The sequence below is a fragment of the Schistocerca nitens genome, chromosome 8, assembly GCF_023898315.1.
Source record: "Schistocerca nitens isolate TAMUIC-IGC-003100 chromosome 8, iqSchNite1.1, whole genome shotgun sequence".
NCBI classification, from domain to species: Eukaryota; Metazoa; Arthropoda; class Insecta; order Orthoptera; family Acrididae; genus Schistocerca; species Schistocerca nitens.
Window position 1 is genome coordinate 18,762,933 of NC_064621.1, and position 25,211 is coordinate 18,788,143.

The 25,211-nt window shown below is 40.6% G+C and overlaps 1 protein-coding gene and 2 non-coding genes across 3 annotated transcripts in view; 1 reads left to right on the top strand and 2 right to left on the bottom strand.

The window, feature by feature from the left end:
* Window positions 1-1,996: 1,996 nt before the first annotated feature.
* LOC126198633 (mitochondrial import inner membrane translocase subunit TIM50-C-like) overlaps window positions 1,997-25,211 on the bottom strand; it is a 70,136-nt gene continuing 46,921 nt past the window's right edge. The window contains exons 5-9 of the mRNA XM_049935095.1: window positions 22,902-23,009; window positions 22,676-22,807; window positions 20,417-20,540; window positions 20,229-20,332; window positions 1,997-2,410 (exon numbers count right to left, since the gene is read on the bottom strand). Of these exons, the coding sequence (XP_049791052.1) occupies window positions 2,312-2,410; window positions 20,229-20,332; window positions 20,417-20,540; window positions 22,676-22,807; window positions 22,902-23,009 (567 nt within the window). The 3' untranslated portion in view covers window positions 1,997-2,311. The remainder of the gene's footprint in view (window positions 2,411-20,228; window positions 20,333-20,416; window positions 20,541-22,675; window positions 22,808-22,901; window positions 23,010-25,211) is intronic.
* On the bottom strand, window positions 24,024-24,098 carry Trnat-ugu (transfer RNA threonine (anticodon UGU)). The gene has a single exon. It is a non-coding gene; the product is annotated as a tRNA-Thr (tRNA).
* On the top strand, window positions 24,241-24,315 carry Trnat-ugu (transfer RNA threonine (anticodon UGU)). Its single transcript has one exon. It is a non-coding gene; the product is annotated as a tRNA-Thr (tRNA).

Here is a 25,211-nt window from a genome sequence, read left to right on the forward strand (position 1 = left end):
TCATCAGTCATCATCAGAATGGGAAGAAATTACATGTGGTGTCCCACAAGGATCCATCTTAGGGCCATTGCTTTTTCTTGTGTACATTAATGATCTCTCATCAGTTACACTGCCAGAAGCAGAGTTCGTTTTGTTTGCAGATGACACAAGTATTGCAATAAATAGTATGTCAAGTGTAGTTCTAGAAAGATCTGCTAATGATATTTTCATGGATATTAATAAATGGTTTAAAGCCAACTCACTGACATTAAACTTCGAAAAGACTCACTATATGCAATTCAGAACCTGTAAGAGGTTTCCACCCAGCATATGCATAAAATATGAAGAAGAGCAGATAGAAGAGGTTGACAGTCTTAAATTCCTGGGATTACAACTTGATAATAAATTTAGTTGGGAAGAGCACACCACAGAACTGCAGAAACGCCTTAACAAATCTGTATTTGCAATTCGAGTGTTAGCAGACATAGGTGACATAAAAATGAAAAAGCTTGCATACTTTGCCTACTTTCATTCCATAATGTCATATGGTATAATATTTTGGGGTAACTCTTCAAGTCAAACAAAAGTTTTCAGAGTCCAAAAGCGTGTAATACGTATTATCTGTGGAGTAAATTCACGGACGTCCTGTAGAAACCTCTTCAAAGAACTGGGTATACTAACTACTGCCTCTCAGTATATTTCCTCATTAATGAAATTTGTCCTAAATAATATATCTCTTTTTCCAACAAACAGCTCAGTTCATACATACAATACCAGGAACAAAAATGATCTGCACAAGGACTTAAAAGCACTTACTTTAGTTCAAAAAGGGGTCCACTACTCAGGAACACTCATCTTCAATAATTTGCAAGTAAACATAAAAAATTTAGTTACAAATAAAGATCAGTTTAAAAGGAGCCTGAAAGACTTACTAGTGGCCAACTCCTTCTACTCCATTGACGAATTTTTTAGTAGAAACAAATGATGTATTGTATATATTCATACTATTAGTATTGTAATTTCAGCTTAAAAAAAAAAAGGTTGACATGTTCCACATCCACGAGGATCTCCTCAGCACGGATCTATGGAACGAAAACTAATCTAATCTAATCTAATCTAATCCTCTTCAACCCTTTTGCCTGAAGGGAGAGCCACTGGCTCTGACAGCTTGCCTAATTACAACCTGCTTTTATGTGTGTGTTCTGCCGCCGCTTGGCGAGTAAATTTTTTATCTATCTATCCATTTAAATTATACCATGGAAATTGTATCAAGAAGAATGAAGCATCACTTTCCTATTTATACTAACCAGTTACAACTGTCAAGACACAATAGTGAAAAACACACGGAGGTTCTAAGATAATTCCCTGACAACACTTAACATACAGCAATGACTTCAAATTCAAGTTTGTTTCAGTAAATGAAGGATGACAGTTTTCAAAAATGCCAGCCACTCACTCTGGTTACATTATAAGTGGTAGAAAATCATCTAAATAACTTCTGACAGAGGAACCCCAAATGTACACCAAAGAGAAGTAAAAAATTCAATGACAGCAAAGGCCCCAATTTTTTTCATATCTACAGATGTACCTCATAATCTTCTGTTTTTATCTATGTTATTAACAGTTTCCAATCTTGCAGTTTGTAAGTAAACATTCTCATTCAGTCTGTACCACAGGAAAAAAATAATGTTGCCAAAGTTCTATTTATACTGGCTTTTATATTTTGTTCTGTGTTCAATTTTTTTTTCATTTTTAATGTAATTTGAATATACCAAGTTGCACATAAAAATTGAAAAATACAAAACTGCCATCACTAACATGACCCCAAATTTTTTTAAAAAAACTTTGGTCTATGTGGTGACACCAGTAAACCAATTTTTCTCACATTACTTTTTATGTTATTCCTTAGCACAATAAAGGCTATGCTAAGTCAACATATTGCAAGAACCTGCAACTTCTTAATAATGTCTACAATCGAAGGCTTTATTTCATTAAAGTTAGATTAAAAATAACAAAATAAAAATTGAAGTTTTATAATATGTATTGCTACATACTATAACAGAGTAGGGAACTTGACTACATCATGTCTGCACTGCTCTGAAAGAACATATCAGAATTAACTGTACATAATCAGTCTAGAAACTTACACAAAAAGTTCCTGGAGAAAATACAAGAGCACACAATTGGAGGTAAGTGGTCAGAACACAGTTCCACATACACGCATGCAACAAAAATAACTAACATCTACTCTCCAATTTATATAAGAGCTGTAAAATATATCTCTCTTCAAAAAAGTCCATATCAGAAATTTCAGTTGAGACGAACTATTACATCACAGCCTTCGTTGTTGTACAAGGCTTGAAACCCAGTTCTTTGTCAAAGCACTGTTGCGATTTTTCTCTTCTTGTTTCTTCTGTTCTTCCATTTGTTCCTGGGACAGATTGGAAGCAGTAACAATTATAACATATTCTAGTAAAATAAAAATCAGTAAAATCAATAAAATGTGGTTGCACTGAAATATTTCATCTGCCAGTAATTTTGTTTCATCAGAAGCGGACAGAATATCACAAATTAAAAATAAAATGGAAAGCAGGATACATAATAAGAGCCAAAATTTTCTCTGACTTGGTTTGTTTGTAGCTGAATGAGCATTAAAGGCATACAATAATTCTTTAAAAGCAACATCATTACAGCAAAATAAAAATGTTACAACTAAGTTTTAACAAAATATCATCTTCTTAAACAGTAATTCAAGTTTCACAGTAATGTTTGCTGACAACATGCTTGCTAACCTATTTAACAAATTCTATGTTGACTACATCTGGGTAGCACTTCACAGCTCATATAGGGAAGCTGAACTGAAGAAGAGAGCTGACAAGCATTTCACGTGTGTGTGTGTGTGTGTGTGTGTGTGTGTGTGTGTGTGTGTAAACCTGACTGCTGGTCATTGCTTTGTTTAATAATCTTCCTCCAGGAACTGGGCAACCTCTAATGTTGTGTGTGGCCTTTCTCCTCCTAATGCTACTGTGGACTGTATAACTCTGGAGCCAGGATTCATCTCTAGACTTCAGCAGTGATGACCTTGCATCTATGAACAACGCCTAGTGATTCCTTAAGGAAGTTAGTACACCAGAGAACAACATGGACACCTCTAAATTGCACTCTTTATTGGATGAGTAGTGATATGACCCTGCTTCTCTCAAATTTGCTGCCCTATGAAGCATATTGCCTCATGAAAATTATTCATCTGAATAGGTAAATGACTCATAGTCCGTATGGGCCCATTTCTCACATACTCTTATTTATGTGTGGAAGCTGTCTTCTGTGATTTTGGGTAAACTATATACAATCTGCTCATCCTACACAGAAGTCACCTACAAAAACACTTGCAGAACGAAATGTGCACTGGAAACAATGACATTTGCTCAGAACTGATTTGATACCATACACTCATATTGACCAACAACAATCATTGCAATCATTGTTTTGCGTGGCCAGCATCCACTTTCAGTAACGGAGTCATTTCATGTTCCTATGATGGCTTTCCACCTCCCACAAATCAACAAAATTTTAATAACAAGCTACCTCGCAAATTTAATGACTCTCTCTATATATGTTGCACATTCTTATAGTCATATGACATTGCAGTTTGTAGAACAAATCCCGTTTTGTGATTCTTCCAATTTTCACACGGTATTTCAAGATGACGCACAGTCAGAAGTCAGTGTCCAACGGACACAATATTTTGTCAGGCAAGCATGCAGCCATCGTCAGATGTGCTGATAAACTGACCACTTAAGGGACCAGTGCAGTGCATTTCTCTCTCCCCCATCTCTCTCCAATCTGTCACACCATCCACCATCCATGCCCAGGCATCTCATTCACCACTCCTCCCACTGATATGTTGCTCTGCCCTAAGTTCGAGCCCAGATTTGAATGCTAACAGCAGTAGCAGTTTGGCTGTCACTTTTCTGCTGGCTGTCATTTGAGTAAGAATGAATGTCAAATAAGTTTTATTGCCCAGATCACAGTTGATACATATCCTGATTACTAGTTTAGGGAAAGTCATATTGCAATCTTCAGGTCATCGGATATGCAAATTATAAAATCAAATTCACCTATCCAGTGATGGCAATAGAACTGGCATGGCAGTTTAAACAGAAGAGGTCAAAACTATTAATTTTGTAAACTTATTTATGAATATAGCACATCACATAATGCCACTGGTGTTTTCAGCAACGATCTTCAACGGTATACATCAACATGTCTTGCCATATGGGCAAAATATCTGATAGACCCCAGATTTCCAGTTCATCAGCACACCAGATGATGGCAACATGGTCACTTGCACCCACTGGGCACCATTCGACCATGAACTATTTTGAATTTTGTTTTCCCACTCCTCTGATTTTCTTTACTGATCAATGCACTACAAAACCATTCTACTTCAATTGTTCAACAAATGTGAATTAAAGGATTAACATACACAATGGGCTAGTGCTGCCATGATGGCAACGTTAAAGTGGCGAGCCAAAACATTATGACAACCTGCTTAACAGCTTGTTTGTCCTTCTTTGGAATGAAATATGAGGGGTATTCAAAAAGAAATGAGCCAGAATCTGAAATGCACAAACTGGTGACAGGAGGGTAATAACATGGAACGTATGTAACGATGTGTGGTTCTGACCAGAGCGTGCAAGTTTACAGTCCATCACTAGAGGGCACGCGTGCACGTCACGTGACTATACAGAGCTAGCAGCAGCTTGCATCAATCGTCCAATGCTGCCAGTCGCATTGAAAACAGTGACATGGAGGCATCAAATGGAAAGCAAAGAGGTGTTGTTAGTTTTCTGTCAGTGTAGGAGTAGGAGGAACAGACATCATCTACGAATGTCACAGATGTACGGTGAACACTGCATGACACTTGTAAGGTTCCAGGTGTGGAACAAGTGTTTCAGGGAAGGACGGGTGTCGTTAGCCGATGATGCACAGTCTGGAGCACCACACTGCATTACCAATGACATCGTCTAGCTGGTGGATGCACTAGCAGCGTGGAGTGGCCACGCGGTTAGAGGCGCCATGTCACTGATTGTGCGCCCCTCCCCCTGGAGGTTCGAGTCCTCCCTTGGGCATGTCAGAGAACAGCAGTAGCAGTTTGGCTGCCACTTTTCTGCTGGCTGTCATTTGAGTAAGAATGAATGTCAAATAAGTTTGTTAGTTTGAATAGTGTGTAAGTCTAGGGACCGAAGACTTCTGCAGTTTGGTCCCTTAAGAACTCACACACATTTGGTGGATGCACTAATTAATTACCTAGGACCGCTGAGTGACAGTGAAATCCATAGCCGCCATAGTCGGATTGAGCACTGGAAGTGTTCACACCATCATGAAGGAATGACTGCACATGCACAAAGGGTATGCCTGATAGGTGCCCCACAGTCTTCAACCACACCAGGAAGTATGTTGAATGGTCCACTGTCTTGCTCATCTGTAGCGCTATGCTCAGGAAGGGAATGAGTTCCTGGCACAGGTGGTGGTTGGAGATGAGTCATGGTATCATCACTTCAAACCAGAATCAAAACGACAAAGTCTTCTCCAGAGGAAGCATCCAGGGTCACCACCACCACCAAAAAAAGCCAAGGCCATCCACACGAGTGCAGGAAAGGTTATGCTGATGTTCTTCTTTGACCAAGATGGCCCCCTTCTGATTCACTTCCTGCAGCACGGGACAACAGTGAATGCTCAGCGTTACTTGCAAAACTTGAACCACCTTTCATCAAGTGATCAAATCAAAACGACCAGGCAATCTCACCCGTGGGGTCATTCTGCTCCACGACAATGCACAGACTTATATGGCCAACACAGTCCCAGCACTCCTACAGAAATTCAAATGGGAGGTTCTTGCCACCCTCCATACAGTCCGGATTTCTCTCCCTGTGATTACACCAATTTTGGTCCCCTTAAATCGGCTCTGAGGGGCAAACGATTCACCTCTGACGACGACGTCCAGCTGTACATGCAGAACTGGTTAACATTGCAGCCCCGGAAATTTTATGAGACAGCCATTCACCACCTTGTATCACAATGGGACAAGTGTCTCAACAGCCAGGGTGAATACTTCTAACATACAGGTAATTATGCCTCCGGCTCGTTTCTTTTTGAACGCCCTTTATACATCACTGATTCTGCATACCAAGGATCTAATAGTTTGTTGATAGGTTTGTGGGGGTACGTGGCATTAGATGTCTATGCACAGGTCACGTAATCTACATAAATAATGGGTCGCTGATTTGCATATGGAGTGAGGCACTCGATAGCGACCCAGATGGGTTCCAGAGGATTTACATAAGGTGAATTTGATCACTGAGACAGCAATGTGAGTTCATTATAATGCTTCTCAAAACACTATAGCACGCGTCTGGCTTCAAGACATGAACAATTACACTGCTGAAAGATGACATCGCCATCAGTGAAGACATCATACGTAAAGAAACATATGTCGTTCACAACTATCAGCATGTCTTCAATTACTACCACATGTGCCATGCAAGCGCAAGAGAATGTCTCCCACGGCATAATACTGCTCCCACCAGCCTGCATTCGTGGTGCGCAGCATGTTCCAAGCCATTGTTCACCTTGATGATGATGTCTGTGGAGACGACCACTGACCTAGTGTAGCAAAAACGTAATTCACCTTGTTACGGTGTAAAGTCAAGTACCAGCACGCCAACTGGGAATAACAGAGAAGAGATGGCTGTGAGAACATGTCAGCCAATCACACACTGACTGATCCCTCTCCAGGACGACAAAGCTACAGTAGCGACCCCTATGTGAGGAGCACATAAGCGCTGCGACCGACTGATGACAGCCAGTTGAATAGCAGCTTCAAGATTAGTCACTTCTATAGAAGCATTAACTCTAGTTACTTTGCTTGTAGTCTCTATGTAGCATAGACTTGGAATTGTTTATACTGAAGAATACTGCTTATGTCGTATGTCGCCCACTGCTTGCGACACATCTGTGTAATTGCAGAGTTAAGTATTGTCATTTACTTTTGTAATAAAACTCATTAATACAATTTGTTTGAATGTTTGTCTAGCGAACCGAGTATGCAGGTTCCATAGACATTAAATATTTGGTGACAAGAAGGTAAACAAACTCCAATGTGACAACCCAGAGCCTGGCTGCCACACTTTTCTTTTGTCGTGGGCTTTTGGGTTTTGCTGGTGCCTTAATTCTACCTTGTCTTTTCTTTGCAGGAGTGTGTTTACATGTTTCAATGGTGTTTTTTCTATTCAGTGTTTTCAGGTGCATTGCAGACATTTTCTTTGCTTGTGTGCTTACTACTTACCTTGTCTGTTTATTGCCTTTGCCTATTCCAAAACGAGCAACCCACCTGTCCTACCCCCTACTCAGGCACCTCATTTGCAAGTGACAGTTGTAGTGCAACTAATACAGATATTCAGTTTCACATGCAGCATATCTCAACTCTACTAAACACAGTACAGCATTTACTAACCACTCAAATGGCCAACAGAGTGCAAAATGCAATAATGGTATCTCAGAGTGCCATACCGCATTTCGCCAGTTTAACAAAAAAGAAGAGGGATGGCTCTAGTGGTTGCAACAGTATGAAGCCCACATCACTGCTCACAACACATCAGGTACTGTAAAACTACATTACTTTTTGTCAATAGTAGGAAGAACAGTCTTTTGCCTCATTCAGTAATTGTTTCCTAACACCACTCTGAGTGAACTTTCCTACGATCAGGTTGCAGATTCGCTAACTAATTATTATAACCAACAAGTGAATGTAGTGGCAGCTACGCACCAATTTGTTTATTGCAAGAAACAGTCAGAACAAACTTATCACAAGTGGGTAACAGATTTGCAGGGTATGACGAGGAAATGCAAATTCAAATGTGCTTGAGGTTCTTTATATTCAGATGTTATGTTGTGTGATGCGATAGTGTACAATGTAACTGATGTAAAACTCAGATTTTGAACCAGTCAGATCCATCATTCCAGCATGCAGTGCAAATTCTAGGTCAGTGTGATTCATGTGCCATAGCATCTGAAAAATTTGAGCAGCCATCAATTCACAGCACAAATGCCAAGACTGCCTGTCCAGACAAGCACAGTGTTACGCTTGTGGCAAGAGAGGTCACACACAATCCGTATGTTTGCAATGGAACAAACCTAAGTATTCCACCCCTCACAAAAATCTAGTCACAAGGCCCATGTAATCAATGCAGTGTATTCAAAGCCTGCTACTGGCATTAGCAAAACTTGCAAGCAAACAGTTTTTCAGTGCTACGCCAGTCCAACGAACTTTTTGTTCATCTGTTTATTAGAGGAAAATGTGTGAAATTTCAGTTGGCCGTGGGTAGATCTGTTACACTGCTGAATTGTAGCACATATGAACTGTTAGGCTCCTCATGGGTGTCTAAAACTAGCACGCACCTGATTGCTTATAGTGGACAAGACATTCCCATTCTCGGAAAATGTATTTTGCCTGCCATGTATCACTTGCACACATGAACTGTGACTTTCACTGTGCTACAATCATGTGACAGTGTGAACATATTTGGCCTTTATTCGTTTGACTTGTTTGGCTTTCAAATTCAGGACAATGTGTCATCAGTGACTACATTCAGTGCCAAAGACAGTGTAGCTAGCTTGCTGAAAGAATTCCCTGAACTCTTTTCTGAAGGTTTAGGCAACGCTAACAGTTTTGTTGCACATATTACTGTGAAACACAATGCTCAGCCGAAGTTTTGCCGGGCCAGAACTGTTCCCATTGCATTACGGGACAAAGTGTCTCTGTTGAACTTAAAGATAGCGGAGTTATTGCACGCATATCAGCTAGGCAGTGGGCAAGCCCACTGGTTTTGCTCCCCAAACCTTCAAGACAAACTCGCCTCTGTGTTGACTTTAAGTCTACAGTCTACCCACAAACTGTGATTGATACTGAGCCATTGCCACACCAACAGGATCTCATGGACAGATTAGGCACTGGTCGCTACTTTTCAAAAATTGATTTGCATGACGCATATCTTCAAATACCGCTAGATGAAAATGTCAAACCGTGTGTGTTGTGAACACTCATTTGCACTTGCCTAAATATTGGCATTTGCCTTTTGGTAGTGCTTCTGCACCCGCCATTTTCCAACGATATTTGGAACAGCTGACTGCTCAAGTACCAAAGTGTTCAAACTATTTGGATGATATTGTTGTAGCAGGTCGTACACCTGAAGAACACATTGAAAATTTGTGCGCTTTCTTTCATGTATTATCTGATGCCGGACTAAAGTGTAGATTGGACTAGTGTGATATTTTAAAACCTGAGTTGCAGTCTCTTGGTCATATTATAAATAGCCAAGATGTACATCCTCTTCAGTCATATTTGCTAGCCATACATGACCTGCCAGTTCCTCGCAATGTCACAGAATTGGAGTCAGTCTTAGGGAAAATTTAACTATCATATTCGGTTCACAGTGAATGCTGCACAAAATCCAGCTCGCTTGCATCGCAAGAACATTCGCTTTGTTTGGACAGATGAGTGTCAAGTAGCTTTTCAAAAATTTAAAGAGGTACATATTATGAACAAACTGGTTCAATTTGATAATAACAAACCAGTTGTGTTGCAAGTTGACATTTCCTCTTACGGAATCGTTGCAGTAATTTCGCACAGATTTGGTGATAAACACTGGCCTATTGATTCCACATCACCAGTGTTATCCTAAGCTAGTGTAACTATTTGAAAATATAGAAAGAGGCATTGTATGCGTAACCAAATTTCACTACTATTTGTATGGCAGAAAATTCTACTCAGTAACTGATCACAAGCCATTGCAGTCCTTGTTTCATGTGATGAGGCTGGTACCTGTACAAACTGCCCAAAAATTTCAAAGATGGCTGTTGTTATTTTCTCAGTACCAGTACGAGATTGTGTATCGTCCGACAACTCAACACGGTAATGCGGACGCACTTTCACATCTTCAGATTGGCCCTGATAGAGACTTTACTGCTTCTACTGTATCTTGTTGTCACATCGATGCTTAGGATTATGAATTGCTTCAATCCTTACCTCTGAACTACAGCAAAATGTCACAGGCCACAGAAACTGATTCAGATTTGAAGATTTTTCTAAAATGCATTTGCACATCTTGGCCTCACTCATTGCATAGGATAAAGAACTCTAAATGTGCCTATACTTTGATTGTCAGCATAGCCTCGCTATACAGCGAAGTGTGATTCTTGTTCAAAATGACAGTGGACAGTCCCATGTGTTGATCCCCAAAGCTTTGCAAAAAGAAGTGTTGCAGTTACTTCACCTAGGACACTGGGGGATGGTTTGTACAAAACAGTTGGTGCGTAGACACTGTAGTTCTCAGTGTATGGATGCCCAAACAGAACAGATGACGTCAGTGTCATGCATGTGCAGAAAATCAGTCCGCTCTGCCGCAAAAATTCTCTGCTTAGCCTAAGTCAGAATCACCATGGCAATGTGTGCACATAGAGATTGTGGGATATTTTTGGAATACTCATTGCTTGACTGTCGTAGACTCGTATAGCAAGTTTCCTTTTCTGTGCCAATGAACTCGACAACATCACATAGGACAGTTCAGGCGTAATCCTCTATTTTTTGCCTCGAAAAATGACCTGAAGTCATAGTGTGAGACATTGGCCCTCAGTTCACGTCAAATGACTGAAACATTCTGTAAACACAAAGGCATACAGCATCTAACTAGAGCACCATTCCATCCACAGTCAAATGGTGAAGCGGAATGTTTTGTCAGAAACTTCAAGCAGCAGATGGCCAAACTTCACACCAGAGACCAAGCACTGGAACTGTTTCTTGCCTCATATTGTGCTCATCCACGAGATAGACCATCACTGGCAGAATTGCATCACGGCCGTCGCCATCGGACACTGCTCCACCCGCTTCAGCATCCAGCACTGAAAGAAGGCTGCAAGTATCACTTTGTGCCACGATTATGTGTTTTTCAGGGTTTTTGCGGCAGCAGACAGTGGGCACGAGGCAAGATCCTTCCTCGACTTGGCGCATGCACGTATCTCATTTCACGCCCAGACAGATTGCAGCACCGACATCACAATCAAATTCACCACTGTCATGTGCACAGTGACTCTTCTGTATCTCTTCCCCCAGATTCACGAATCCCAAAGACAGCGCGGCCACAGCAGCTGCCATACGGTGTCACCAAGACACCGCGGGATGACCTCGTGGAAACGGAGCCTTTGTCTTCTCTCAGCCTACCCATGGAGCTGGACCCGCCCACGTCGCAGCGGCCGACGCCTTCAACATCTGGGTATGGGCCTCAGGATGTGGATGCACACCCTTCTGGGCATTTTACAGGGGACTTTTCCACCAGGGCGAAAGCTGGGTGGCGGGTTACAACTGGCAGCCTGATGTCCGGTCCCTCAGAGCGTATACTCTCCTGCCTCCCCTGACGTCGTCACGCTCCCTATACGACAATGGTCCATCGCTCTGGGGGGAGGAGGAATATTAGGGTATAAAGTCAATAGCCGGCATGCCAGTCAGGAACAACCGAGAAGAGATGGCTGTGAGAAGAAGTCAGCCTAACGCACACTGACCGACCCCTCTCCAGGACGGCAAAATAATAGCAGCGTCCCCTTTGTGAAGAGGACACATGTACTGCAACCGACTGGTGACGGCCACTTGAATAACAGCTTCAAGCTTAGTCACTTCTATAGAAGCGTCAACTCTAGTTATTTCGCTTGTAGTCTCCATGTAGCACAGACTTGGAATTGTTTATCCTGAAGAATGTTGTGTGTTGCTCTTTGATAGCGTAATTGCAGACTTAAGTATTGTCATTTACTTTTTGTAATAAAACTCATTAATACAATTTGTTTGAATGTTCGTCTAGGAAACCAAATACGCAGGTTTCCTAGACACCACACATATAATGAGCCACAATTTTCCATTGATCTAAGTTTGAATCCTGGTGGTGCCATGCCCACAGCAATCACAGTTGATCATATCGCTGGGTCAACATGTGAACACATTGGGGTGGTCATCTGCTGCAGAACTTCATGTTCAACACTGTACGATGAATTGTGTGCTCCAAAACACTTGTGCAAGCACCAGCATCGTGCTCTTTCGGCAGAGATGTCACGGATTAGCATCTATCCTATTTTACAGAGCAGACAAGCTTCTGAACCCCAAATTATATGAAGAGTCATGAAATCCAACCATTCAGCACCTAGTGGTAGTTTCTTTGTCCTTCTACCTCTTTCCTTAGTGCTCATGACAGTAGCATGTGAAAACTGGACCAACCTCCCAATTTTCGAGATACTCATTCACAGGCTCTGCATTAGAATAAACTGCCCTTTGTCGAAGTTGCTTATCTCAATGGATTTCCCCATTTGCAGACCACATCTTCGCTAGGGTGACTTATTTACACACTTTTGTTACCATGTCATGTGCTGCATCGCCACTAGGCGGCATGCAATGTCAAGGTGGGCGGCGGTCATAATGTTTTGGCTTATGAGTGTAAGTCACAAGCTTTTGTCATTTTTTGCTTTCTTGCAGGGTCTTTACTGATATATTTCTTTGCTTGTTTTAAAATGCACACATCCTTTCATTTTATTTCTGAATCAATGATGCACAATTTGGACTGACAAATGAATTAATTTCATACAGATGTCACATTTGTATTGTTATATCATGCAATAAACACAAAAAGTTCTCTATGGAATATGGCCATGATGTCATCAAACATTGTACCATAATTGCAAAGGCACACAGGTGTAGGAGAGACACTTCAGTCCAATTGGGCTTGGCTTGAAAATCACAGAGATTTCAACCATTTATGAAGATATCACAGGTCCATGTGTTAACCACCAAACTTTTCTATTGTAATTTTAATAAGACTGATGCCACTGCTGTAAAACTACAACATATATTAATGACCAGATCACAAGAGTTACAGTCCGTCAGTTTATAGAGCAGTATCAGACAGGAAAACAAGCCACAGTACAGAGGATCATTTGCAAATTTTATGTTGCATGAGGGTTGGAACTTCAATAGTGACAACACTGCATAGAGGTGCAATCAAGTGATGTCTCTCACATCACATGTTAGCTACATAAACCTATGTAGTGAATACACACCGCCATACCACAGCAAGCAAAGTTACAAGTACCGTATTTACTCGAATCTAAGCCGCACTTTTTTTCCGGTTTTTGTAATCCAAAAACCTGCCTGCGGCTTAGAATCGAGTGCAAAGCAAGCGGAAGTTCTGAAAAATGTTGATAGGTGCCGCCACAACTAACTTCTGCCGTCGAATATATGTAGCGCTACACAAGCATGCTTTGTGGGCACAAAGATAAATACTGGCGCCAAAACCTCTGCATCAGTAAAAAAATTTTTAAAAAAAGGTAGAAGATGAGCTTTTTTTTCTCCGCCCCGAGTTTCGACCACTGCATTTTCATACATTATCCAACGAAGTAAATACAAATTCCGTATTGTTCATCTTCGAATGTAGCAGAATTTCAATGTACTACGAAAATCCGACTAGCAAGACTGTTAGGGATGTTTGTCAATATGGCCAACTCTACGTTCCGAGTTTTTTCCTACCTGTGAGAAGAGATGGTTGCTAATAGGAACCTGATGAAATGTGAATCACATGCAGTATTCTCTTCACCATAAGAATAATACGAATATAAACATTTTGCCATGTATTCTTTCGTGTTTGCTGCTATCTCATTTAAATCCTGTCTGCGTAATAAACTACGAAACTAGAGTGAGACAACAGCAAACGCGGAAGAATATACGTATCGTGTCATGTTTATATTCATATTATTCTTATGCCTAATAGTGATACAGTCAGAAATGAAGCACGGCAACTGACTAGATTTTAAATGTAAGATGACTAATTTCTGTGCAGAATTTGATGTACTAAAGAAGCGGCTGCAAAGATTTTCAAACGGAGGAAAATTTTCGCAAAGCTCTCGTTCAGAACATGTTCTATCATACGCATGTTCTATCATATGCATCTGGTTCTTTTTGATCATTATCAAAGAAAGCAGCAGTGTAAGTAACAACAAATAGCAGTCTCTTGCCATTGTTTCGCTAATGAGACGATTCCTCTTTTTTTTTTTAAGCTGCGGTAGCGCGCACAAAAGCAAGTCATGCCGCGAGCGGCGACATGCCGTAAACACGCACTATCAAAATGCGACAAACAATGCATTACACAGTACAGTAATGCATTTCAGCTTAGAGTGACGTAAACACCTATAACAAAGAAAACGGCACTTATCAGATCAAAGCAAAATAAGCAATCGATTCAAACCAGACGAAGCACGTGAAAAAGGAAGGGTACCCGTATAAATACGGACGGAGCGCCTGACGCATAGCAATGGCTACCTGGTAAAGCTTAACTGCTAAGCTTACGACTTGAACCAAACTACTGTAGCTGTATCGTCTTTCATTCGACCTAAATTGTGTCTCATATTACAATGGACCAACTTTGTTTTGATTTGGAGGTGCGGCCTAAAACTTTTCTCTCCCCTTGAATTTCGAGTCTCAAGTTTCAGGTGCGGCTTAGATTCAGGAAATTTTTTTTTCCTTTATTTCGAGTCTCGTTTTTCAGGTGCAGCTTAGATTCGAGTGCGGCTTAGATTCGAGTAAATACGGTACACTGCCTAGTGTAACAAATGGTATGATTGATTGCTATCACAATTTTTCTGAAACAAGAATGCAATTTGATAAATACTGGATGTGCCAGATGATGTGCAGGACGAAACTGGTATCAAGATCTCCCAGAGCTTTTTTTTTTTTTTTTTTTGGGAGGGGGAGGGGGGGGGGGAGATGAGTATTGCTTTACAGAATAGTGGCAAAAGTGGGTAACAGCTTTCAATAAGGGCCGGCATTCACCTTCCTGGTCATTCCTGTGGTAGTGAAAAAGAAGTGTGTGTTCTTACCACATTACTGGACAGTGATAACAATGAACAAGTCATGAGTTGTCCTGAGATACGGAATTAGTGCATAGAAGTGTCTGCACATACTGTAGGAATTACTGGGTATGAGACAAAATGCATCATGATGGTTTTTCGCATGATCAAATGAACGGCATCACTAAAAATCATTAGTCAACTGTCTGGGCAATGGTGATAGTGTTATTCTAATGCATACCTTTCCCCAACTTTAAGATTGTATATGTGCAGCATTACTGTTTTTATAACACATCAAATAACCAGCTTTAAGAAAAAAAATGGCAACACTTTCTGCAGAAAACACACATCGTTTCGCAGGACAAAGCTCAGGCGCATACAGCGCAAGCTTCCGTTTTCAACATCAAAGGCAATGGCTATACACAATTCTGTGACTGTTGTGATGGACAGCAAAATTTCAAAACACGTATCTATGTTGTATTAGTTATAAACAAATTGTTTCCACTAAGTTTCAACCCTCATATCAACAATAAAGCCATCTTCTCCTTACTACCTGACACATTACGTGGAATCAATATTAGCATGACAGTGGCACCACCATCATTGGACATTGTAGGATGGGAAGACATCGCCTTGAAGGCATAAGTTGTGGTAAATATTGAGGCACACCAGTGGCAGAAAGTTTCAGCATATGAAACTACATGGTTCTTGTATAAGAAATTTTAAAGTGCTATGACAGGGAGCATAATATTGTGACTGCCATCATGTTTCACAAGCAAATGATCATGTACACATATCACAATGACTAACCACTATCATCACAGAACATTCACTAAAATGGAAGTGTGCATAATTAAATGGTAATCATCATCATCATCATCATCATCATCATCATCATCATCATTTAAGACTGATTGTGCCTTTCAGCGTTCAGTCTGGAGCATAGCCCCCTTTATAAAATTCCTCCATGATCCCCTATTCAGTGCTAACATTGGAGCCTCTTCTGATGTTAAACCTATTACTTCAAAATCATTCTTAACCAAATCCAGGTACCTTCTCCTTGGTCTGCCCCGACTCCTCCTACCCTCTACTGCTGAACCCATGAGTCTCTTGGGTAACCTTGCTTCTCCCATGCGTGTAACATGACCCCACCATCTAAGCCTGTTCGCCCTGACTGCTACATCTATAGAGTTCATTCCCAGTTTTTCTTTGATTTCCTCATTGTGGACACCCTCCTGCCATTGTTCCCATCTACTAGTACCTGCAATCATCCTAGCTACTTTCATATCCGTAACCTCAACCTTATTGATAAGGTAACCTGAATCCACCCAGCTTTCGCTCCCATACAACAAAGTTGGTCGAAAGATTGAACGGTGCACAGATAACTTAGTCTTGGTACTGACTTCCTTCTTGCAGAAGAGAGTAGATCGTAGCTGAGCGCTCACTGCATTAGCCTTGCTACACCTCGCTTCCAGTTCTTTCACTATGTTGCCATCCTGTGAGAATATGCATCCTAAGTACTTGAAACCGTGCACCTGTTCTAACTTTGTTCCTCCTATTTGGCACTCAATCCGTTTATATTTCTTTGTAGTAACACTGTTCACGTTACGTCGCACTTCACTTAGCGTAGACCGGGACTTTGTTCTAGGCATGCCCGATGTTAACTGACTGGGGCACGGCCCGTGCTGCCAGAGTTGTTGTTGTTGTTCTTGTTGTTACGCCGGCAGAGGTCGCGTCCGAATTCTCGCGTGCCCTCTGGTGGACGGGACTCTACTTGCGGCAACTACCGCCCGTGACGCGCCGTGCCTATGTGCGCCTCCTGCGATCTTTCTGGTGGCTACTACATTCTTTCCCACTGACATTACTTTCGTTTTGGAGATGCTAATCTTCATACCATAGTCCTTAAGTTTCTGATCTAACTCTGAAATATTACTCTGCAAACTTTCAATCGAATCTGCCATCACAACTAAGTCATCCGCATATGCAAGACTGCTTATTTTGTGTTCACATATCTTAATCTCACCCAGCCAGTCTATTGTTTTCAACATATGATCCATAAATAATATGAACAACAGTGGAGACAGGTTGCAGCCTTGTCTTACCCCTGAAACTACTCTGAACCATGAACTCAGTTTACCGTCAACTCTAACTGCTGCCTGACTATACATGTAAAGACCTTTAATTGCTTGCAAAAGTTTGCCTCCTATTCCATAATCTCGTAGAACAGACAATAACTTCCTCCTAGGAACCCGGTCATATGCCTTTTCTAGATCTATAAAGCATAGATACAATTCCCTGTTCCACTCATAACACTTCTCTATTATTTGTCTTAAGCTAAAGATCTGGTCCTGACAACCTCTAAGAGGCCTAAACCCACACTGATTTTCATCCAATTGCTCCTCAACCAATACTCGCACTTTCCTTTCAACAATACCTGAGAAGATTTTACCCACAACGCTGATTAAAGAGATACCTCTGTAGTTGTTACAATCTTTTCTGTTTCCAGGTTTAAAGATTGGTGTGATTACTGCTTTTGTCCAGTCTGATGGAACCTGTCCCGACTCCCAGGCCATTTCAATTATCCTGTGTAGCCATTTAAGACCTGACATTCCACTGTATTTGATGAGTTCCGACTTAATTTCATCCACCCCAGCTGCTTTATTGCACTCCAATCTATTGACCATTTTCTCCACTTCCTCAAACGTGATCCTATTTCCATCATCATTCCTATCCCATTCTACCTCGAAATCTGAAACATTACTGATCGTATTTTCACCTACATTGAGCAACTCTTCAAAATATTCCCTCCATCTGCCCAAGGCATCCACAGGATTCACCAGCAGTTTTCCTGACCTGTCCAAAATACTTGTCATTTCCTTCTTACCTCCCTTTCGAAGACTGCTAATTACACTCCAGAATGGTTTTCCAGCAGCTTGACCCAATGTCTCCAACCTGTTTCCAAAGTCTTCCCAAGATATCTTCTTGGATGCTGCAATTATCTGTTTGACTTTGTTTCTTTCTTCAACATAACTTTCTCTGTCTACCTGAGTTCTAGTATGTAGCCATTTTTTATACGCCTTCTTTTTCCTTTTACAGGCTGCCTTGACTGTGTCATTCCACCACGCTGTTTGCTTCCTCCTACTTTTACACACTACTGTTCCAAGACATTCTTTAGCCACTTCTAGTACTGTGTCCCTGTACCTTGTCCATTCCTTTTCCAATGACTGTAATTGACTACATTCAACTAACTGGTACCTTTCTGAGATCGCTGTTATGTACTTGTGCCTGATTTCCTTATCCTGAAGTTTCTCCACTCTTATCCTCCTACATATGGACCTGACCTCCTGCACTTTCGGCCTCACAATTCCAATTTCACTACAGATTAAATAATGATCAGTGTCATCAAAGAATCCCCTGAATACACGTGTGTCCCTCACAGCCTTCCTGAATTCCTGATCTGTTATTATATAGTCAATGACAGATCTGTTTCCCCTGCTTTCCCAAGTATACCGGTGAATGTTCTTATGTTTAAAAAAGCAGTTTGTGATTACTAAGCCCATACTGGCACAGAAATCCAAGAGTTGCTTCCCGTTCCTGTTGGCCTCCATATCCTCTCCAAATTTACCCATAACCTTTTCATACCCTTCTGTTCGATTTCCAATCCTGGCGTTAAAATCACCCATGAGCAGAACACTGTCCTTGTCCTTTACTCTAACAACTACATCACTGAGTGCCTCATAAAAACTATCCATCTTATCTTGATCAGTCCCTTCACAATGCGAATATACTGACACAATCCTAATTTTCTTGCTAGAAACTGTCAAATCTATCCACATCAGTCATTCGTTTACATACCTTATTGCAACTACGCTGGGTTCCATTTCTTTCCTGATGTAAAGCCCTACACCACATTGTGCTATTCCTGCTTTGACTCCTGACAAGTAGACCTTGTATTCTCCCACTTCCTCTTCTTTCTCACCCCTTATCCGAATGTCACTAACAGCTAAAACGTCCAGCCCCATCTTACTTGCAGCCTCTGCCAGCTCTACCTTCTTCCCAGAGTAGCCCCCATTGATATTAATAGCTCCCCATCTCATTACCATTTGTTTGCCAAGTCGTATCTTAGGAGTCCCTGGTTTGTCAGTTAGAGGTGGGACTCCGTCACCTCCAAAGGTCCGAGGCATTTTGCTCTGATTGTTGCCAGCATCATATTTAAAGTACCAGGGAAGCAGGTTGCTAGCCTTACTTGCCCCGAGTCCCATTGGGTTTTACCCCTAACGGCTGAGGGACTAACCGGTGGATTTGGTAGTCTTTGCCGTATGAGCACAAAGGTGACCACGACTCAGAATATGTCTGAGATGCCCAGCCTTATTCCAAAGTAACTGGTATCCCAACTGTCGGGACCACTTACTTGGCCACTCATACGTTGCCCGTGGTTCATGAACTAGGACATGACTACAGGAACCCACACCATGAACCATATTCTGCATAAATACAGAACACAGTTACTATATGGATGTGAACTACTATATGAATGTGAACAATGTTAATTATGCCACAAGTGGCTCTATCATAGAAAAGTTTTCAATTTCTTAATGTGGAGCTGTCCTAGCAAGTAACCTAAAATTTATCTAATGAATGATACATTTTGCTAATTAATACTAAGATGTATGAACCTAAAGTAGGTCACCAGCTGGAAGTAGCTAGGTAATGAAAAGACAGATCATAGATCATGATTGTAGATTAAATGCAAAAATAGTATGTCAAAACATTTGTTTGGAGAGTAGCCCTTATGGATCAAGGACATGGCCAGTAGGGGGCTGAGAATGGCAAAGGCCACAGGCTTTTGAGACACGATACTAGGGAAGAGCCATAAAGATTTAATGAACAGGGAGAGTGAGAAAGGCTTCAACAATACTAAATAAAAAAGATTTTTTATGGAGGGTGAATAAGGAACAGAGGGACTAACTGGTTGGAGATGTATGTAGACATAAGCCCTTCACTGTGAAAATAATGAAAGGAAAAATATCTGGGAAGAATGCACAAAGCAGACAAATACCTCAGTACATCAGGCAGATAAGACACGATCAGAAATTGACAACATACTCGGAAATGAAGCGTCTGGAGGATAAGGAAAAATTATGAACAAGAATTGCTGCTGACCAATCAACAGGTTGGAAGTAAAAGAAGAAAGAAAAAGAAATTGTAAAATGTGTAAGTGAACTTTAAACCAGTTCTTTCTTATTCATGGAATACACCAGTAACAGAATATTACAAGAAAAATATCTTGTAAAAAGTAGTTCTATAATTACCAGAAGTTTCCTTTGATTTTCCTTGAAAGCTTCTATTGGATCATCAAACTGATGGTAATAGTCTAGAACATCACGGACATCTTCTACCTTTGCTAGTGCAATAGCTGCAGTAGAAAACACAGTAATAAGCAAAACATAGTAACTCTGAAAATAATCGCAACTTATCACCCCTAGTCATTAATACATACTTCGCAAGAAAGCTGCAAGATCCAGTAATGTTTTGTCATCATCATTTCCTTTCCACCTAGGCAAAATCAGTGTATTCCTTTTGTGAAACTTGACAGATTCACCATCCCAGTCAACTACAATCACCTGCAAAGAAAGTGGGAGAAAACAATATTTTTTGAACTTATAAAGATAATTTTCAAAATTTAAACAGCATATAAAATTTTGCCATAAAAGTACACTTCATAAATTTCAAAATTTGGTAATTTAAAGAAACTTTGTGGAAAATGAAATAAGAACAAGAGTGGAAATTGTTATGCAGTTACAAGCAATGAAATTACACTATTACTAATGTCTGCTTCAAAGAGGAAAAGAAAAGATGGCATAGAATTCAATACCGCAAATAAGATTTAATCTGGGATGCAATTAAAAAAAAAAAAAAAAAGTTGGCTGGGTGGAAGGAAGAAAAGAAAACATCATGTCACAATTACTTGTGTGCTTAAAAAAAAAAAAAAAAAGAAAATATTGACAGCAGCACACCTTGTAGATTACTTGTAGACAGATAATATTAACTGTATTACAGTCCAATTCACACAGGTCGAGAAACAGGTGGGGATCGCACTGTTTACGGTTCTAAGGGTGACATTTATGGCAAGCTCATACACATGCTTTGCACCTGATGTCAGCTTGTATCCTGAAAATTATGCCTCTCACTTTCTTGTGTAGAATTTGCCACTTACCACCACCATCAGCCATGACAAATCGCAACAGATGTAATAAAAATTCACTAAGCAACTCGCTGAGATCACGCATAATGCTCACATTGCATACAACATTCACAACAGAGTGTTCAGAGCACTAACCTAAGTACACAGAACAAGCCTAAAGTCGACTGCCATCACTTGTGACTCCAACTATAGTAAAGCAAGGTGCTTGAGTAAAATAATATGAACTCTTATTTAATGTGGTTCAAAGCCACCTTTAAGTTTCAAAACAGCTTGAACATCATTCTCCCCCTACCCTCCTTTTCCATCAACAGAACCAATGCATATAAATCATGAATGGTGGCAAATTGTATTTCATGGCATTCCTCCCATGGAAACCAAAATTACTTTATGAGCAAACCATTGGAGACAAAATTAGAAGTCTCTGGGAATACCATAAGAGCTGAAAATCACTATGTTCTGATAAGCAGAATGTCAAAAGTAAGATGAAAAACTAGGAGTAAGTGGCTAGACATTTTCACAGAGAATCTAATGGAATGAACTGAGGAAAATCGTGGTATACTGTAAGATGTAAGAAGCCTGGACTAGTTATAAAACCTGTTAACGATTATAGCAACTGCAACAACGACAACAAGTAATAAAAAAACCTAAAACTTGAACATGTTCTACCACCACACAGCAACAGTTCATATTACCTACCCTCTTTTACAAATATAACCAGTGATGACTCTTGCCATTTTATATATGCTGTCTGAATTTTCATACACACCTAAAGATCCTTCTTCATTATGGAAATGTGTGGAGATGCATGTGCAAATAAATGGATTCAAACACAGGATTAAGGGAAATAATGTGGTTAACAAAGCTGTTGTCCTCTCATGTTACCCTTCATAAAGTTTTCGATGTTCTCTCTCCTCCCCTCTCCCTCAAGTTTTCCTAGCTCTCATTCTTCTTACAGCAAGTGAATAAAGACAAGCAACCACTGGATTCATTACTGTCCCAGCAAACTCCTTAAGAAATAATAAATTGCCTAATTAAATGATAAATAACAGGAAGAGAGGTGCTAAATGTGTACATGAAGCTGCTAAAGAAAAAAGTGTAGTTATCTGTTTAAATCATACAAGCAGAATCAGCCAAGGTATCATCTCAGTGTCTGCTTGGTGCAGTGCAAGGGAGCTGTAGTACATCAACTTAAGAATGGAAAAACTAATATTTGAACCAGAGATGTGCAAAGTGCAGCATAATATGTTACATCTGTAGCACTGTAGCAACTCACTTAGCTGGCAGAAATAAGGAGCTGTACGAGAAGAGAACCACATCAAATAAAGCACTAAAACAGAAGGTTGTATCCAAAATGAATCAAGAAGCAATTAGAACTACTGCAGTTATGGTATTAATAAGATATGAGAGAACAACACAGAACAGATAATCATTAAGGAGAATGGTTAAAAAATTAGTACAGTATCATCAATCTCTCGTAAACAATCAGATCTACAGTTCATGAACATACAATTGGTTATTTTGCACTTCCAGACAATATTGATGTTGTGCTCTAACCTTACTAAGATCCCTGTTCAAACAGTCCAGATTCTTTACATGGTGTCCATCTACAAAATGGGTAGCATCCCTCACTAGCCGATACATGATGTATCCATTAGGATCTAGTGCATCCAATATTGGAAAAACAGTCTGAAAAACAGAAATGAACAATAAAATCTCACAAATTAAAAATATAGAAAATATATGACAGGCAAAATACTTCAACCATATGTGATTTACAAACCATTCCCTGTTCTGCTGTAAAAATTACTACTTCAAAGAGTGGGAAAGACACTTGTTCCAGAAACTGGTCAACACCGGGGCGCTTCTTGAATCTCCAACCAGTTTTGTACTGCAAAACAAAAGCTGTGTAAGTACATAAATATTTTTGTGGATACATCACAAAACATATGCACAACGCCCTTGCACAATAGTATGCATCTGCTGTGCAAACAGTACCAGCAATGATTAATATGAAATAAAAGACTAGTAGAGTTCAATATCAAACAACAAATCTTGTGCATGCAACTGCGTCAATGGGATTATTTTGGATCAGCCTCATTTTCTGTGTGTCATGCCTCCTTGTTATTATTTTGAGTCAGTGCTGGTCATGGCTACAAAGATAAAATATATCTTACATAATGAATGTAATTAACAGAGGGTCAATTGGGAAATGAACATCAATCTACTCAGTGGCTTGATTCATATTTTGAAATGTTCATCGGGCAGAGCACACCTGGCAGATTCAAATGTAAGGTAGTTTATATTCTCCTTTCTCAATCATCCAATTGGTCTTCCAGACAGCCCCACTTCTTGAGGTCATTCTTGGATTTGCCAATGCCACATCTCATGCATTTCAGTGTTTCCCACATTTTCGAAGTGCAGAGTTGGAAAACTTCACTCACTCTGTGAAATGTCTTATTCAGACTTACTCCAGGTCTCCACACCATGTTGTCGGCTATTTATCCAGGGCACCGATATATAAAAAATACGTTTCCAGGACTTGAGTCTCCTAGATGTAAGAATACCGTATATCAAGGCAGGGGGATGGGGGCTGGGGGCTGGGGTGTCTCACTGAGCTCTTAGTTTCCTCCTTTCCTACTTTGCAGACACCTTTCACCGGATGTCTGGAAGTGTGATACAAGCCACACAGTAAACTTTTTCAATGGATGTTTGTTGGCCTCCTGTTTGGTTGGTTGTTTGTTTTGTTTCAGGGTGCAAAAACAACAAGGGTCATATGCACCCATGTCAGAACCATAGAACACGAAGGTGAAAAAGATATTAAAGAAATGAAATGATAATTAAATAGACACCCTAGTTGCAAACAGGCGTTGATATACTTCACTGGGGACATGTTGAAAATGTGTGCCCCGACCGGGACTCGAACCCGGGATCTCCTGCTTACATGGCAGACGCTCTATCCATCTGAGCCACCGAGGGCACAGAGGATAGTGCGTCTGCAGGGCATGATGGGCAAACATCTATTAGGTGCACTACGAATGTAGTGGTGTGGACTTGTTGGGAATGTGGATCTCACAGGGAGCGTGCAAGGGATAAGTCCCTGCAGACACACTATCCTCTGTGCCCTCGGTGGCTCAGATGGATAGAGCGTCTGCCATGTAAGCAGGAGATCCCGGGTTCGAGTCCCGGTCGGGGCACACATTTTCAACATGTCCCCAGTGAAGTATATCAACGCCTGTTTGCAGCTAGGGTGTCTACTTAATTATCATTTCATTTCTAGCAAAGCTGCATGGTCATCCACGGTATGTGTTCTTTCGGGAACAGATACTACCGTCATATATAGATATTAAAGAGCTTCTGTGCGTTAAGTCCAATCAATGGAAGGAAAAACAGCTAAAACCAAGGACTTCGAGAAAGGTCCATAACATATGTCATAGAGACAATGGAGGTCCTGGACTAAAGATTAAATGTCATTCGCCACATTGGTACAATCATAAAAAGTGAAACGCGGTTGACAGCCCTCATGTCTTTTGCTAAAATTGCCGATAACTCAGACGGCAAACATAAATGAGAACATGAGTGGTTAAAAAAACGGCACTGTGCCAAGAAATGGCGAACTGTTAATGGTTGTTGACAATGAGCACAAAGTGTAGGGGGATCACCACTTAAGAAATGGTGATAGCTAAAAAGACACTGCCCAGTACACAGCCCAGCTAAAATGATCTCCTTGTGGCGAGAGAGTCGAGAGGAGGTTGGCTAAGCCAGTGAGAGATGTTTAATTCCCCGGAGCTGTTGTCCTTCTGTGTGGTGTGAAATAGTGTTTGATGAGTCAGAGTTCACATGAGGGATACTTATAAAAGTTTTGACGTATCATCCCGAAAACTGAAGTTTTGCAGTAAATTTTTTTTTCTAGGTACGTTTGCAATCCTGGCACATACTAAATTCTCACTCACAGCACTGTAGTCTGGTGCTACAGGTGCCAAAGTGAAATGGCACAGCACACTGACAAAATGGGGTGAGGAGCATCACACAGTAATATTTTTTGACAGCTGCACAAATGAATTACCACACAATTTACTGCATGATATTCCTC